General features: G+C 40.7%; 1 protein-coding gene across 1 annotated transcript in view; it reads right to left on the bottom strand.

The window, feature by feature from the left end:
• Positions 1-143: 143 nt before the first annotated feature.
• The window catches only part of lhx5 (LIM homeobox 5), a 17,195-nt gene continuing 1,799 nt past the window's right edge, over positions 144-15,539 (bottom strand). Inside the window, exons 2-5 of the mRNA XM_034896154.1 lie at positions 13,959-14,182; positions 12,817-13,094; positions 9,977-10,142; positions 144-2,292 (exon numbers count right to left, since the gene is read on the bottom strand). Of these exons, the coding sequence (XP_034752045.1) occupies positions 1,943-2,292; positions 9,977-10,142; positions 12,817-13,094; positions 13,959-14,182 (1,018 nt within the window). The 3' untranslated portion in view covers positions 144-1,942. The remainder of the gene's footprint in view (positions 2,293-9,976; positions 10,143-12,816; positions 13,095-13,958; positions 14,183-15,539) is intronic.

The following is a 15,539-nucleotide window of genomic DNA, read 5'->3' on the forward strand; positions in this document are numbered from 1 at the left end:
ATATATATATATAATCCGACAGACTGGACCTGAGCACAGTACTTGTTCTAGTAAATGTACTACGTTACTTCCCACCCCTAGAAACTAAAGAAACAAACGATCGACTGTGTGATGAAGCTTACAAAGAAAGCCAGATCTTCAAGTTGTAAGAGAAGGTTTTATTACCAGTGCTATTTACATAGAAATAATACAGCCTTGCCCATTTTCCCCCATTTAAATGCACACACACGCACGCACATGAGCACGCATACGCACATCCACAAGCGCTCAAGCTCACACACGCACACACACACACATACATACACACACACACTTTTGTATCCAAGAATATCTCAATACATCAGAAATAAGACACACTCTCTCTAGATCTTATACAATGTCCAAAAAGAAACGCAAATAATCTCAAAACAATATTTCAAGTAGAGATAATACATTTTGTGTTGGATGAGTTTAGCTTAAGACGTTGTTGTGTGTGACGAAACAAGAGCTGAGAGACGAGATGGATTTAAAAGAGTTATGGGGGGGGGTTGTTTTGAATCCTATCAGCTAACCTGGTATGTGTCCTTTCAGAAGCGTTATCATAAGTAGAGGTAAACATATTTGTGTTTCTTTTACTGTAGTTCCACAAAGGCTGCCTTTTCAAATTGAGGACCGAATGACAGTTGAAGCTGCAGAAGTATGTATTATTGTCAGTATTTAGAGGAAAAACAACATGAATGTGTCCTCTTCGGCACAGAGCTGTTCCCAAACACACAGCTGATTTTTAATTCAGGGTGTCTTAAGGCCACTAGATGGCAATGAGTGCTTCAGAGCCGACAGAGGCAATGTCACAGATGTTGTCTGCCCCCTCTTTTGTTTTCTCTCTTTAGAGAAAGGAGACCTCAGCTGTTGAAGTAGATTCTCCATTATGGGTTCAATGTTCTTTTGAAAATCATTTCCATTAAAACATGTTTTTTTTAAAGGGACAGTAACAAAAGGAAGGTCAGGTGAAGCAGTCTGCTGAGCAGAACTATCAGGGTCGGCTGTGTGTGTGTGTGTGTGTGTGTGTGTGTGTGTGTGTGTGTGTGTGTGTGAGTGTGTGTGTGAGTATATGCATGCGCTTGAGTGAGTACAAGTGTCTGCATAATTGTGTCCGTGTTTTGAATAATAGTATAGACATCCTTCTTTTGAGCTATGGTCAAGAATACTTTTTTTGCATTAATGGACTCAAAACTGACATGTGTGAGTTGTCAATGTCAGAGTTGTGCGTGTGTGTGTGTGTGTGTGTGTGTGTGTGTGTACAGTTTCTATGAAGAAGCAGCCTTTGATTTGACAGGTCTCACTGAGAAGAATGTTTAAAGCGACAGTTTTGACTAACTGTGTCTCAATTGCCACATACGTGTTTGTATATGAACATCGAAGCGTGTATTAAAACCTGTTCCTTTGTCTTTTTAAGTTTGAGGGTAGAGCGGCAACTTAACAATGAACAGAAAGAAAAAAAACGGAATGTTTTAAAGCAACGTTTTAACAAAAACAAACCAATGTGGTGAGAAAGGAAGAGAACCAAAGACGCTCCCATTGGCATTTCTCTCTAATGTGCTCGTAGAGCTTTAGAAGATACCTTTGTTATATCAAGGGAAAGGTGAGAAGCATTTTTGCTGGGTGGAATCGCAAATTCTTGCCTTTTTTTTAATTAAATAATTCAAGTCCAGTAATCCAAGAAGGGATATGCTTTGGAGAGTACACGGGGCAGCAAATATTACTTTTTCCAGCAGCCTGTCCCATTCTTGATTCCATTTCCTTCAGTTCGTCAATTATTGTGAAAATCAGTCCGTGATTTTAAAAAGTCCTCCGTAAAAATGTCAGCTGAATTTTTCACTCCACAATGTGTGTTTTATTTTATTCATCTCCTGAATTAACTAGGCTGACATCCAGCCTAGGAATGGTCCCTGTGGTTTGTCCTTTACCAGGCTGTGGTTTCACCCATCTCCTGGCCTTGGTGGGACATCGGAGCGCTGTAGCTGGAGTTACTAGCCAAGGAGAAAGGAGGACTGGGTCCGCCCCCGTAAGCCTCCCCCGGGACAGGCTGCAGGGAGCTCGGTAAGCCCGGCTCCGGACTGGGGGTTTCCGCGTGGGAGATCATGTCCGTGAACCTTTGGTCGTCTGACGGGTGGTGCCCTGATCCCTCCATGGCTCCGGGTCCAGAGCCCAGGACGTAGAGAGACTCGGCTGGAGACTGAGCCTGCGAGGATGGAGGGCCGTGGGGGAAGAAGTCGTAGTTACTCCCTGGTCCATAATAGTCACCTTGGTATTCTGAGAAGAGACAGGGGAACACACGGGGTTAGACTTACTATCAAAGACTCTAAATATACATAGTTCCCCACAGCGACTGTCCACGGTCCTGTGTGTGCGACTTTCCACACACCCCCGCCCCTATGCCTAAGTGGTGAAATTGATCACGTCAGGTTTCAACCAACCGGTCTCCAACAGCCTCATTTGAGTGTATAAACAACTCCACACTTCTTCACCTCAGTTCACTTGCGTTTTACACACTGCATTCATCTCCCCCCCTTATTCCGCTCGCAGCCGTGCGTGCACGTCAATGGATTTCCCTGCTGAAACTTCGCGATTTGGATGAGGAACTCTAAAATGAGATTCTAGCCCCCCCCGCAGCGCTGCCAGGTCCTGTCGACTGCATCTCTCTGCGTCATGTCGGCTGCAGCTTCCAGCAACATCCCTCTCCTGTATACCTCACCGGGCTGTGGCTATTTCCTGAGAAACATCACGCTCCAATTATTCCCAGCAGGCAATTCAACTGGGGCTGCAGATAACAGTTGTTTTTCTTATCAGCTAATCTGACAAAGGTTATTCTTGATTAATTGATTAATCGTTTGGTCCATAAAGTATAATTAAATATTGCAAGATGCCCATCACAATTTCCCCAAAGCCCCCAGGGACATCTTGACATGTCACATTGTCTCTTTTGTCCGACCCACAATCCAAACTAAGGCTGAAAAATGAATTGTTTTCAATTCAAAATCGAGATTTGAAAGAATGTGATTGGCTAATCATGAAGACCGCGATTAATCAAATATGCAACATTTAGTTGAATGTTGGTGTAACATTTGGTAGAACTTGTTTTATTTATTTTTTATTATTATATTTACTGCTGTTTTTTCATAAGATACATGTAATTTATGTTACATTTTACAGATTGTTAGCAAAAATGTCCTATTTTCAGTGTTTATTACTGTATTTAACATGACGGTTGAAGGTGTAATATGTGCGGAGATGTTGCTGTGGAACTGAGGCGTATCACAAAATTCAGTTAACAGGTACTGCAAATTTTTTTTTGGAATTGTTTTTTATTATTATAACTTTAACTTTTGTGATATGTGTTCTGTGTTTGCCTGTTCAATGTCCCATGTTTTATAAAATCACTTATTTTCTGGCATTTATATCTATGTTCTCATCTGTGCATAAGAATATAGCATTGTTATGTTATATTCGTATGATAACATGATAATGGTATGATAATAATATCAGTTTTAATGTGTCTCAAGATGTTCTAATGATCCATGTCATGTTTTAACTGTAAATATTGAGCTTTAGCTACACTTTAGTTAACAAAGCTATCGCAAATTGAATCGGAATCGCAATATCCGGCAGAAAAATCGCAATTTGAGTTTTTTCTTAAACAGCTTAGCTAGAGTCAAAAACCCAAACATATTCAATATACAGCAATACAAACTGGAGGGAAAAAGCAGAAACCATCAAAATAATTGTTGGACGACTGACTAATCAACAGATTTAGTAATCGTTTCAGCGCGGAATCTAGCATTATAGCTCCAGCGGCCCTTGCTGCTGTGTTTCTGTCCACAGGCACAGAGCTGGATCATCAATAGTTTTCCACGAGTAGAGTCAGTCGCGGCAGTGACAGGTTTACCCTTTCTCTATTTATAATCTTTACAGTGAGAACAATTGTGCAGCGTCACAAAGATCATCAGTAAGACCAAACTGTTCTCTATCAGAAACACATCATGTCTGTTTGTATGTCAGCAAAGCATTGGGAACTTCTCTGTTGGGGTCTACATTCAATGATGTCATGCATATATCCACACACATGACACAAAGATCTTACTGGAATTCATCCCGTTTCATACACTTTTCTAATTTACACTGCTGCTCCGTGTAACTAGTGTTCTCTATATGAGCCTCTTCTTGGCTTCTAACCTCCCTTGCACAATGTCTTACCGTGTATCAAAGCCTTTATGTTGTAAATATTGTGTGACTAAACTAAACTAAACTAACCGAAACTCATATGCACTGAGCAGGACCGAAGGCTTCTTTAGTCTCTACAATTTTCCTACAGTACATGGCGCACAAACAGTCAGGGGATCAGCAAAGTCCAAAGGATTCATCCTCTGAAGAACGTGAATGTCTGTAATATAACTCACTTAAATATGTATTATCATTATAAATTGAAACCTTAACTTCAGGTTTGAAATATTTGAACAAAGCTTGATTCATGACTGATGCCATTCATGTCTAACATATTTTGCGGTGTTGAAAAACTGCCACAATAATGACAGAATACAAGCCAAATGCCTTGCTTTCACACATAAAATTTCCAGCACACACTCGGATTTACAATTATTGTCTCTCTAACCTCTAACAATGACTGACAAGTTCACGCCTCTGAGAGGTTTGGGCCCCCGACTAATGTTTGAGGTCTCTATGTATATTCATATTATTCCTCTAGCATGAAGTCAATATCATTTGTTGTTTATGAATGTACTGAGTCTCTAAATGGATCCTCAATGCTGTCCATTACAACCAGGATTCATGAAAAAGGGTTAAAAGGTTGCAGAATATTTAAAAAACCTGATTCAGTGACATACATGTAGTTATATCAAACTATGCAGAAAGGTTTTGAGATATTTGTCTCTATGATTGAGTTTGAAAACAACCCTCAGGCCATCAGAGGAGCCCGGTTCAAGAGTAAAAACTAGAGATTTCTGCTGTAGAGCTGCGTAAAATAGCGTTCTGTATATTGTTTGAACAGGAAAAAAAAAATTGTATTTTGTTTTTGTATCGTTGTCTTGGTCTATCTTGCACTTCCCATCTGGGGTGATGAAGTGACTGAACTGAACTGAATGATTTCTGCCTCCATAACCAATCCAACGGTAGTGAAAGGAATCTCTGGTGCTGCCAGCTTTGAATAATTAGATACTGAAAATGTATTTTCACAAACAATGTCCCTTCTGGATAATTAATGAACTGTTAATAGTGTATATAGGGACTATTTCTTTGGTAGTTCAGATGACAATTGCTTACAGGTTGTACTGTGGATCCAGAATAACAGAGAAGCTTTTTGTAACGCTGTCAGCACCAAACAAAGTCATTTGCTTCCTTTCAATTGGACTAGAGGTAAGAATCTAGCTTTAGATGGTCTATATCTACAATGTTCCACTTCCGGGATTGCTCCGGTGCCAAGGAAATTCCTGCCTTCGCCAATGTCCGTTCCTTTCCGCTTTCTTTGTGTTGGTACTCTAAACTCTGGTGGATTTCTGAGGACTACGGTTACCTGCTCCTCAGATCTCTGCAGGGTAAATCCAGACAGCTAGCTGGACTATCTGTCCAATCGGAGATTTCTGTTGTACGACTTAAACAACCTTATGAATGTACACATGTTCCACCAAAACAAGTTCCTTCCAGAGGCCATTTAGCAGAGTCACCGTGCAGAGTTTAGCGCCGCCCAGGACAAGTGTGATTGGTTTAAAGAAATTAACGTTTTTCTCCCATCACGGGATGCTGTGTGGACTAGCCAGACCCTCCTCCACAGCCCTGTACAGGAGGTTCTAGCAAAGCGAGACTAACCTTTTTTTGTAATTTGGGTGAACCAACCCTTATTATTTCCATGCAGTGCTCAGATGAATCCAGTCCTGAGTGCCAAACCACTTTGAGATCCATCCAGTAAACATTTGGACAAAAGCAAAACAACGAGCAGCTGAGCTCCTGTTGCAGTCTCTCAGAGCAGCCCTGTATGCCTGTTGTATGTTCTTGTTGTATCTCATATTTGCCTGTTAAATATAAAGCTACAACCAGCAACCAGTTAGCTTAGCACAAGGACTCATTCTCATTTGTTTAATCCGTACAAAAATAGAAGTATAAAAATGAAAAGTTGTAGTTTTTTACAGGGGTTTATATTCCAAGATACAGCAAATGTGTTACCTTTGGACAGAGCCAAGCTTGGTGTTTTGCCGTTTCCAGTCGTTATGCTAAGCTAAGCTAACCAGCTTCTGGCTGCAGTTTTATATTCAACACAGGGCTGAGAGTGGTGTCGTTCTTCTCCTCAAACTCTCTGCAAGAAAGCCAAAATATTCCTTAAATCAAAAACCAGAACATTATATCTCCACAGCTGCTGTTTATCAATCTGACTGCACAGTGGTGCTCTGCATGTCATTCCCCCCTCTCTCTACCCCTTCATATCTTCAGCAGTCCTATACAAATAAAGGTCTAAAATGCCCAAAAAATGATCTTACAAAAAATCTAAAAACAAAAAAACTGATTGTTTAAAGGTGATATTCCCTAAAACTATCTCTTGAGTTGTTTATGAGAAGGAAACCTGTCAGAACTGTTTATAAAGGGTCCATCCCCTCCACATGTAGCCAATTACTTTGCACAGAATTTGCATGCATTAACAATTGCAAACCTCCACCTGCCACCTATAGTCTCCTTCCAAATCTACACCCTGCCCCCTCTGCTCCAAATTACCTCAGTTACATTAAATCCATTCTGTTTCCACACCACCATGAAATGCGATCGATGCAGACTTTCTCCCGCTGCCCCAGATGTTGCACTTACATTTCACCACTCGCACCAGATGTTCCTCTCACTCTTATTTCAGTTTGAACAGGCACAAGCGGGAACTAACAGGTTCCATATCAAGAAATATGTTGCCTAATTAGAACAACTGCCTTTATTTGCTGCTGCATGTGGCTTTTTTTTGGAAATCGTCAAGAGAAACAATAACAGCTGACACGACTTTCGGAAACAAGCTAATTATTTGATCTCACAAACAGGCCTCTGCTAGGTTGGCCGACCTCGAGAATAAACAACGGGTTTGTGATGTGGCCTGCGGTGCGTGTGTGCGTGTGTGTGTGTGTGTGTGTGTGTGTGATGGGGGTGGGGATTGGCTCTGCAAACTATAATTACACTCACACATACAGACGCAACACACCACACACAGGCGTTCGTCGCTCTAAGCAGCAGCAGAGGAGCAGAAGGAAGCAGCGGGCTCAGATAAAGGCGAGCAGACTGGCCTGTGCTGCTGCTGTGGCACAAAAGGGTGTGAAAAGCAGCGTGCAAAGAAAGCAAGAGAGATGTGAGTGAGGGATGAAGGTTTTGTCCTCCGTTTTCCCCTCCCACTCTCTGCGTGGCAGCCTTGGCGGCTCCAGTTTATAATAGACTCAATGCCCGGGCCATTCAGGTAGATGTACAGGAGCTGTACAGCAACCACGGCTTTCAGCCTGTCCATTAAAAACAAACTGCTGATATACATGACAGGTGCATCTGATTTATTCCCTTATCTATGGCCAACATCGTTACCCTACAATCCAGATTTTTTTTCTTTTAGTCAAGCGGTCTTGACAAGCGTTTTGAAGGAATATTGATTTACACCCGACTGGAGATCACATTGTGCTCAAGCCCACGTGATTAAACAAGAAAACAAGAGTGTTAAGAAAACAGCTTATCATTTCATCAGCAATTCATTTTCACATGAGGAAAACAACAAACCAGGCGCACCTTATCTGCAGCATGCAATTGAAAGATACTTTCACAATTGAATAGCTCCAAATATTTGACAAAATCCAACACAAATTCTTCTGTCCAATTAAAATTCCATCCGTTTTTTTAAAGGCGTTCTGTGCTCCAGGTCAGCGCTACAAATACTTGTTTTAATTTGCAATGTCCAGGTCAGTGAATGAGTTTCACCTCTACATGTCTCCACCCCATCGGAGTCAGCCTTAAGAATTTCATCTTTACTGCTAAAAAGGGTATAGCTATAGTTGACCATAAAGTTTAAGAAATAAATTTTGAAAGGAACGTCATGTCAGTGTATTTTTATACCTTCCGAATATGTATCTTTGAGCTTTATCCTTAAATCATTATTCCAAAGCCTCTGTTTTTTCCTTTAACACTTTGAAAAATTAATCAAAACTACTTTTAATGACTCTACTCCTAATGTGTTACTTTCCTTGAAAAGAAGTCTTACAATAACTTGTTGGAGATATAGCACATTTATTTTCAAGGAGGAAATTAGCATCGTCTTCAGAAATAGAATGACGTTCAAGACGTGAGTTTTTTTTAATCAAATGCTGTTATCTTCAATGGCCATAAGGCCCGCTTTCATCTTTATTCACACGTAAGACTCACACATTTCATCTGCAGAATCTCATATATACTGGTGTTGTGCTTAGGCCGGCAATTAACGATTTTTTTCATTGGCGATTAATGTGTTGATTATGTTATTGATCAGTTGTTTGGTCTGTAAAATGTCCGAAAATGGTGTAAAATGTCAAAGTCCAAGACGACATCCTCAAATGTCTTGTGTTGGTCCAGAACTGAAAGACATGCAATTTATTGTCTTCTAGGACGGAAGAAACTAGAAAACGTTCACATTTAATATGCTGAAATCTTTGCAAAATTTGACTTCCCCCCCCCCAAAAAACAATTTAAACCAATTAATCAAAATAGTTGCTGATTAATAGAATAGTTGACAACTAATTGATTAATCGTTCCAGCTCTATGTGTTTTATTTATCCCAGATTTGCACTCTGTTCTGAAAAGGTTTAGGTAAATCAAGATGAACTGTGTCTATTGAGCTTTTATGCTTGACTGAAGAGTGCCCACCATGCTGTGGTGTGATTGGATACATCTGTTCCGCTCTCACATTCATACCAAGTGGCATTATGTGACAGTTAGGCAGGTAAATGCTTATTGTGAGCATTCAAAATCTTTACTTATGTATTTCTGTCTCCAAAGTGAAATTCTCCTGGAACATACAGGACTGACTGAATAGTCCCCAAGGTTAGAGTCAAATCAAGGACTGATTATACAGTATGTTGTATCTTTCAACAAAAGATGAATAGATTAAAGAAATCATGCGCACCACGATGTCCAAACAAACCACCTAGAGGTGACATCTGCCGTAGATAAAGACCAACCTTTATGTAATCTCCCTGCAGCCTTACACAATAACTACCAGCCGTGTTGATCAAGGTTGCAATTAAGCTACGCAATATCACATTTGTTTCAAGAGAGAATGAAACCAGCATAGAGATTATTACACTTGCCAGGATTGGACCAGAAGAAAGGTGCCACTACCCTATTTGAGCAGTTCCATGACAAGATCAACAATGCATGTGATATATTTATTATCATACGTACAGCATGTCTTGTAGTTGTGACCCTGAGTAGTCGACTATTTGATCTAAGAAGCCTTTCTTAGACTACCACTCCCACAGTTGCATCTATGCAATGTCTGAAAATATACTTATGACACAAAAGAGCATTGTATTCTGGCTAGATGGGGGTCCTGACTGTCTGATTTTACATAGATAGATAGATAGATAGATAGATAGATAGATAGATAGATAGATAGATAGATAGATAGATAGATAGATAGATAGATAGATAGATAGATAGATAGATAGATAGATGGATAGATAGATGAACTTCATTGATCTAAACTGGGAAATGATTGTGCTAAAGCAGCAAGAATAAGGCACACATCATCCATAAATATCAACCTATTAATAATACTGTAAATAACAATTCAAAGTAAGGGTACTCATGTGGACAAAATTCAGAATTGCTGGTACTAAGAACTGCTCGGTACCGGCCCATTTTAGGCACTGGATGCAGATAAAGGTGCAGGACTTCATTTGTGTTAGTTGCATACATTGGCAGAAGCAAATCCTTTATCCCTTACCTCCGTAGTAGCCGTAGGCCCCGGGTCCTAAAATGTCAGGATCCTCCAGCCTGCCTCCCAGGGGCCTCATCCTCCTCGGGCCCCGGAAGAAGGCGTGCCGCCGGGCCCCCAGAGCACTCAGCTGCTTCATTCGTCGCTCTTTGGATCTTCTGTTCTGGAACCACACCTGCATCCAACCAGACACACAGGAGCCCAGTTAAAAGGGTTTCAGCTTTTGCTTCAGATCGCCACTACTCCACTCCTCGAATACGCCACGCCAAGAGTATAAACCACGTCGTTGTTTAAGACTCTAATCACAACAAGATTCAGTCTGTTGCAAAGAGGCATCAATATTATTATTCATTTGGATCCTGATCATTTTAGATAATTTCCCTGATCTGTTTAATTTCATGCTCATTGTTGTTACAGAGTTTGTGTTGGAGCTACAATTCAAATGCACTGTTATATTTTTTATAATCACCCTAATTATGTGACAGCTCATTAACCATTATTTAGATTACATTACAAGTCATTTAGATGACGTTTTTATCCAAAGTGCCTAACAACTGCTGTATATATCAGAGGTCATACACCTATGGAGCAACTAGGAGTTCAGTGTCTCGCCCAGACACACATTGGTTGATGTATCGCAGTGGGACTTAAACCCAGATCTCCCCCACCCATCACCACCCAATATTTAGATTATTTCCATTAGCAGTAATTGAGGTTTACATTCTGGGATCTCGGCATTAAAATGACTATAAAAAAAATCCACGGGTTAAAAGTTAAACTAAAAGCACTTACAGTTCACAGAAAAGGGTAAAACTGACCAAATTTAGGGATATTTCAGTACAGTATCACTAACTACAAAGGTTTTGATCATTTAACTAACACCACTCTTTTAATCATATAATAGAAATGTTACAATATAGATTTGAAAAGCACAAATGACCAAATACCAACTTAAGAAGTAAGGGAATACATAAAAATGAAATGTCGTGTCTTATCTATGGCTGAATATCAGAATCTTATAAACCGGACCCTGAATTTTCCTTTTCCTGTTGCAATTTAAATGTACCCCAACACAGAACCTAATGCACAAGTTAAAGTAAACTGTCAAAGCCACAAATCAGAGTATAAAAAGCCTTATCACTAACGTTAGATAAACTGTCTTTGAAGAGGAACAAAGGAGGATTTCACTACACACCATATGGAAGAATGTCTGCATTAGAAGCACATAACACATCTTGTTTCACTGCTGCATAATGATATATGCTCACCCCAGCCAGGCTACACCAGCGGCAAAATCCCACTGTGCTGCAGATTAACAAAAACACACACACAAAACACCTAAAACCACTTAGGCTCTGTTCTATGTGCTCCAGCGGCAAAGGCGACACCTGCTTATTGAGAACAATCGTCTAACTGTAGGGTACATTTTTATGGAAATGCTCTCGCTCCCCTCGAGAGAGCGTTGTTTAGGGATTACATGCACATGCTGGAGAAGCTGCGTGGCTCACAGGGCTCCCCGTGTTGAGAGCAATGGTATTTAACACACAGTGAACGAGGAGGAGGAAGATGACGAAACAGAGACTCCATTTTGGCTCCGAGCAACACAGGGGCGGGATCACGGACGGAGGGATGGACTGCCTGACTGCCTGATTGACTGATTGATTTATTGACTGTTTGATTGAGCTCTGTTGATGCAGCTCTCTCTCTCTCTCACACACACACACACACACACGCAGCAGCCTGCAGTATATGATATAGATGAGGTGGTGGTGAGGCCCTGGTCTGCTCTAATAAGCGATGGGAACAGGCTGGAAGTGAGTAAGAGCAGAGTGGTGGGAAAGGGGAGGGTGGTATGTAAATCTGTGAAATCAGCGATAATTACAGTGAGTGCACAAAAAGCCACATCACAGTTGGCAGAGATGGTGCTAATCATCCTGACACAGTCTGCACCCAGTGTGTGTGTGTGTGTGGGGGGGGGGGGTGAAAAGACAGACAGAGAAAGGGTCCAAAACAGTGTGTTATGCTTGCGTTATCCTGCAGAACATGTTTGTGCATCGGATTCCTCTCGCCTTTGGCATAAACTAGACTCACCTTTCACTAATTTTCTGGCTGTATAACACATTTGATTACTGAAATAAAGGGCCGTCTGCATAAAGTACATGATTTTCTTAAAAGAAAAAGAAAAATACATAGGATTTATTATATCAATGCATCAGTGATTTGGATTACTAGATGTTAATTTCTGAGCATAAATGAACGCCTGCAGATATAGATACAGCAGCGTGGGAATTGGATGCAAATTACAGGAATAGAAAAAATAGTGACATTTGAAAACTATCTCTCTCTCTTTTTTAAGTAAGAGAGAGTAATTATTTTACCTAGAGCATTAAATAAAAGCATCAAAACGGAGTAGGAATTCCACAAGTTCAAAATTGAATACAATAAAAATTAAATTTGGTCTTTTAAAAACAGAATTGTGGGAAAATAAAACACAATGCTTCCAGATAAATGTGGGAAACTTTTGGTAGAAATTTAAATGCAAATTAACAACAGCCAAAAATCCTTTCTATTATAACTTATTGTTTGAGAAATGTCGGTCAAATGTAACAAAAGAACAACCATCCCCATACAGAATGCATGGTGGGAAATGTCACTGTGGATGGATTTGCTGCTAACAGATCCCACATCACGTCTGGACCCTGCTCTGATGACGAGGCCTTCAATTAGTAACTGGAGTGATGTCACCGATTTCTAATCCGGTCATTTCTCTGTGATTTGTCTTTGTCTCTGCAGACCCTCCCTCGTTCAGCCCCACTGAGCCCACACAAACACAAACAGCTGATCTGTACCTGGATGACTCGCATGTTTAGTCCCGTTTCCTGGGCCAGCTGTTCCCGGATGTGCCGGGTCGGTTTCGGCGTGGCGACGAACGCGGCCTTTAACGTCTCCAGCTGCTTGGCCTTGATGGTGGTCCGGGGCCCCCGCCGTTTGGTCCCAGAGTTCTGCTCCTCGTTCTCAATATTGTTCGTTTCCTTATCTGAGGACGTGGAATTGTCCGTCTCCTTTATGTCGTCCTGTGTCGGGTCCTGCAGATCCGGCGATAAACTCCTATCTGTACACGACGACACTGAGGGGAGAACCAACAGGACGAGGGTCACGATCCGACATGTTAGGGGGGATGGGGGGGGGGGGGGGGGGGGGGGGGGGGGGGGGGGGGGGGGGGGGGGGGGATTAGGCCTGGGCATGCACAGCGGCGATACAGGGAAATATGCGTTCAACACATGTTATAGATTTCTGTTTTTTAATAGAAGACGAAAAAGCCACTCGGGTTAGATTTGTAGGCCTACTGCACGCGGACATGTTTCTTTTCTTTATGTTGCTTATGCTATTTTTTTTTTTTTTTATGTAGGCCTATTTATTTGTAATTTGCAGATTTGATGTCTGACATAGTTTAAAATGTAGCACAAATTCAACGTAACTGACTATTTCTCATTGAAGGCAACGCAACAACTTGCACACATAGACATAATACATGTGAAAATAACTTTCATGTCAGATAACACGTCTTATTTCCATAATGTGGCTGTAAAGAAGAAGGGAGCGTGCGATCAGGATGAATAGACTGCGGAGAGAGGTGCGGCACACACGGCCGGACTAACACAACAGCATCCCCAGCGGATCCTGGCGCACAATAATAGAAAGCCATTGTCCTGGGAGGTAAATATTGAAGCCATTCATTTGACAAGGTTGTTGTGAAATGCTCTCTACGGACTGATGGAAATGTTCATTTAATAAAAAAAAAAAAAGAATCTTACAGGACATTTAAAGCCTCCACCCTCGTCTTTTTTGTCCATTGAAAGGCAGATTACGCATTTAGGCTATATAATATTCAACCACAACATGGCGATAATAAAAGATTTTGCTTTTGCTTATCTATATCGAACAGCAAACAAAACACACACACATCCCAGCTTATTATCGCGTCGGTTACCTGAGTTCAAGTTGACTTCATTGATGGCCCCGGAGCTCGAGTAATCTTCTTTGCACACGAACTTGTTCTCGTCTATGACATAGAGCTCCTCTCCCGTGGACAGCTGCTTGTTGCACACCATGCAGGTGAAGCAGTTGAGGTGGAACACCTTGCTGCGGGCTTTGCGCACCAGGTCGTTTGGCGAGATTCCCTGCAGACAGCCCGCGCATTTAGTGCCAAAGCGCCTGCATGGAACCAAATATTCATGTGAAATCTTTTTAAACAAAAGCCAAATTAACATTCAGTTTAGGCCCAAACATAATGAAAACACAAAAGCCTGCCGGTCTGGACAACGCAATATTATAATTAATTAAATTATAATTGTAATTATTTTGATTCTAAATCGAGATTTTATGTCTATAATCCCGAGACTCACTGCCAAAGGTCCAGTATTTAATCAGTATTTATTTTATTTCATATTTGTGATTTTTTGAAGGCAATTTGAAAGCATTTTAATAAATATTATCGGTGCATCCAAAAGCTTGCTTGTAGAATCCAATCCGGAACAAATTAGTGCATAGAAAGTCACAAAATGAAGAATTTCAACCTCATAAATAAACCACAAATAAGGGGTAATTCCACGAGGTTCTCTTCTTTAGGAATAAAAAGAACCCACCCCTCAACTAGGATGGCTACGAGCCTGATAGAAATGCGCATATCAGTGGTAATATAAATATAAATACAATGGGTTATTACAGCATTCTCATTTAATAAGAATACATTATTCGAGCATCTACAATAATAACAGAGATCAAATTGTAATAATGGTAAAACTATTCTACTGCCAAGCTAATAATACACCAGCAAATAGCAGCGCACGATCCAAAATTAAATAATAATAATATTAGGAATAAAAAGGCTTAAAACACAATGATTCGTATTCCTCACCATCCCAGTAAAAGCCCGAATAATCTTATATGATCTCTAATAATTTTGATAAAGTATTAAGTAATTAATGAATAATAATTCACAATAAATAAAAGGCATGTCTACTTGTCTCTCTTTCTCTCTCTTCATTCAACTGGCAGTAATAGTAAAGGTGGTGAAGACCATTCAAGCGGAAATTTAAAAAAATAATAATAATAATGTCTAGCTTTAAAAAAAAAAATGCTCGTGCTCGTAATTTTGATGGAGGTGCTCTGACAATAACCCCCACGCAAAACGTATTAGTGACAATCAACACATTGTAGCCCCGTACATATAACAGGATTAAGCAGGGTAGGAGCATCTTAGCGTGAAAATCTTCTCTTAATCCATATTCACCCGCTTAAACACCGAGTGGGAAGAAGACTCATCAATTTGATACACAAATAAAACCCAAAATGAATTCAGCAGAATTCCCCTCCTGATTGGGAGGAAGACGTGGCGTTTTATGGTATTTCATAACGGAAAGAGGTGAGACCAAACACACCTGAGTGATAGAAACAGTTAGTGTGTATCACCTGAGCCTTTTATTGATAGTTTCAAGCAGATGTTCGAGGCTCACTTTGGCCCTGCTGTACTTTCCAGTCGGCCTTTCGGATGGGGGAAGGGGGGGGGGGG

Source organism: Etheostoma cragini, chromosome 16 (genome assembly GCF_013103735.1).
Source record: "Etheostoma cragini isolate CJK2018 chromosome 16, CSU_Ecrag_1.0, whole genome shotgun sequence".
Lineage (NCBI taxonomy): Eukaryota > Metazoa > Chordata > Actinopteri > Perciformes > Percidae > Etheostoma > Etheostoma cragini.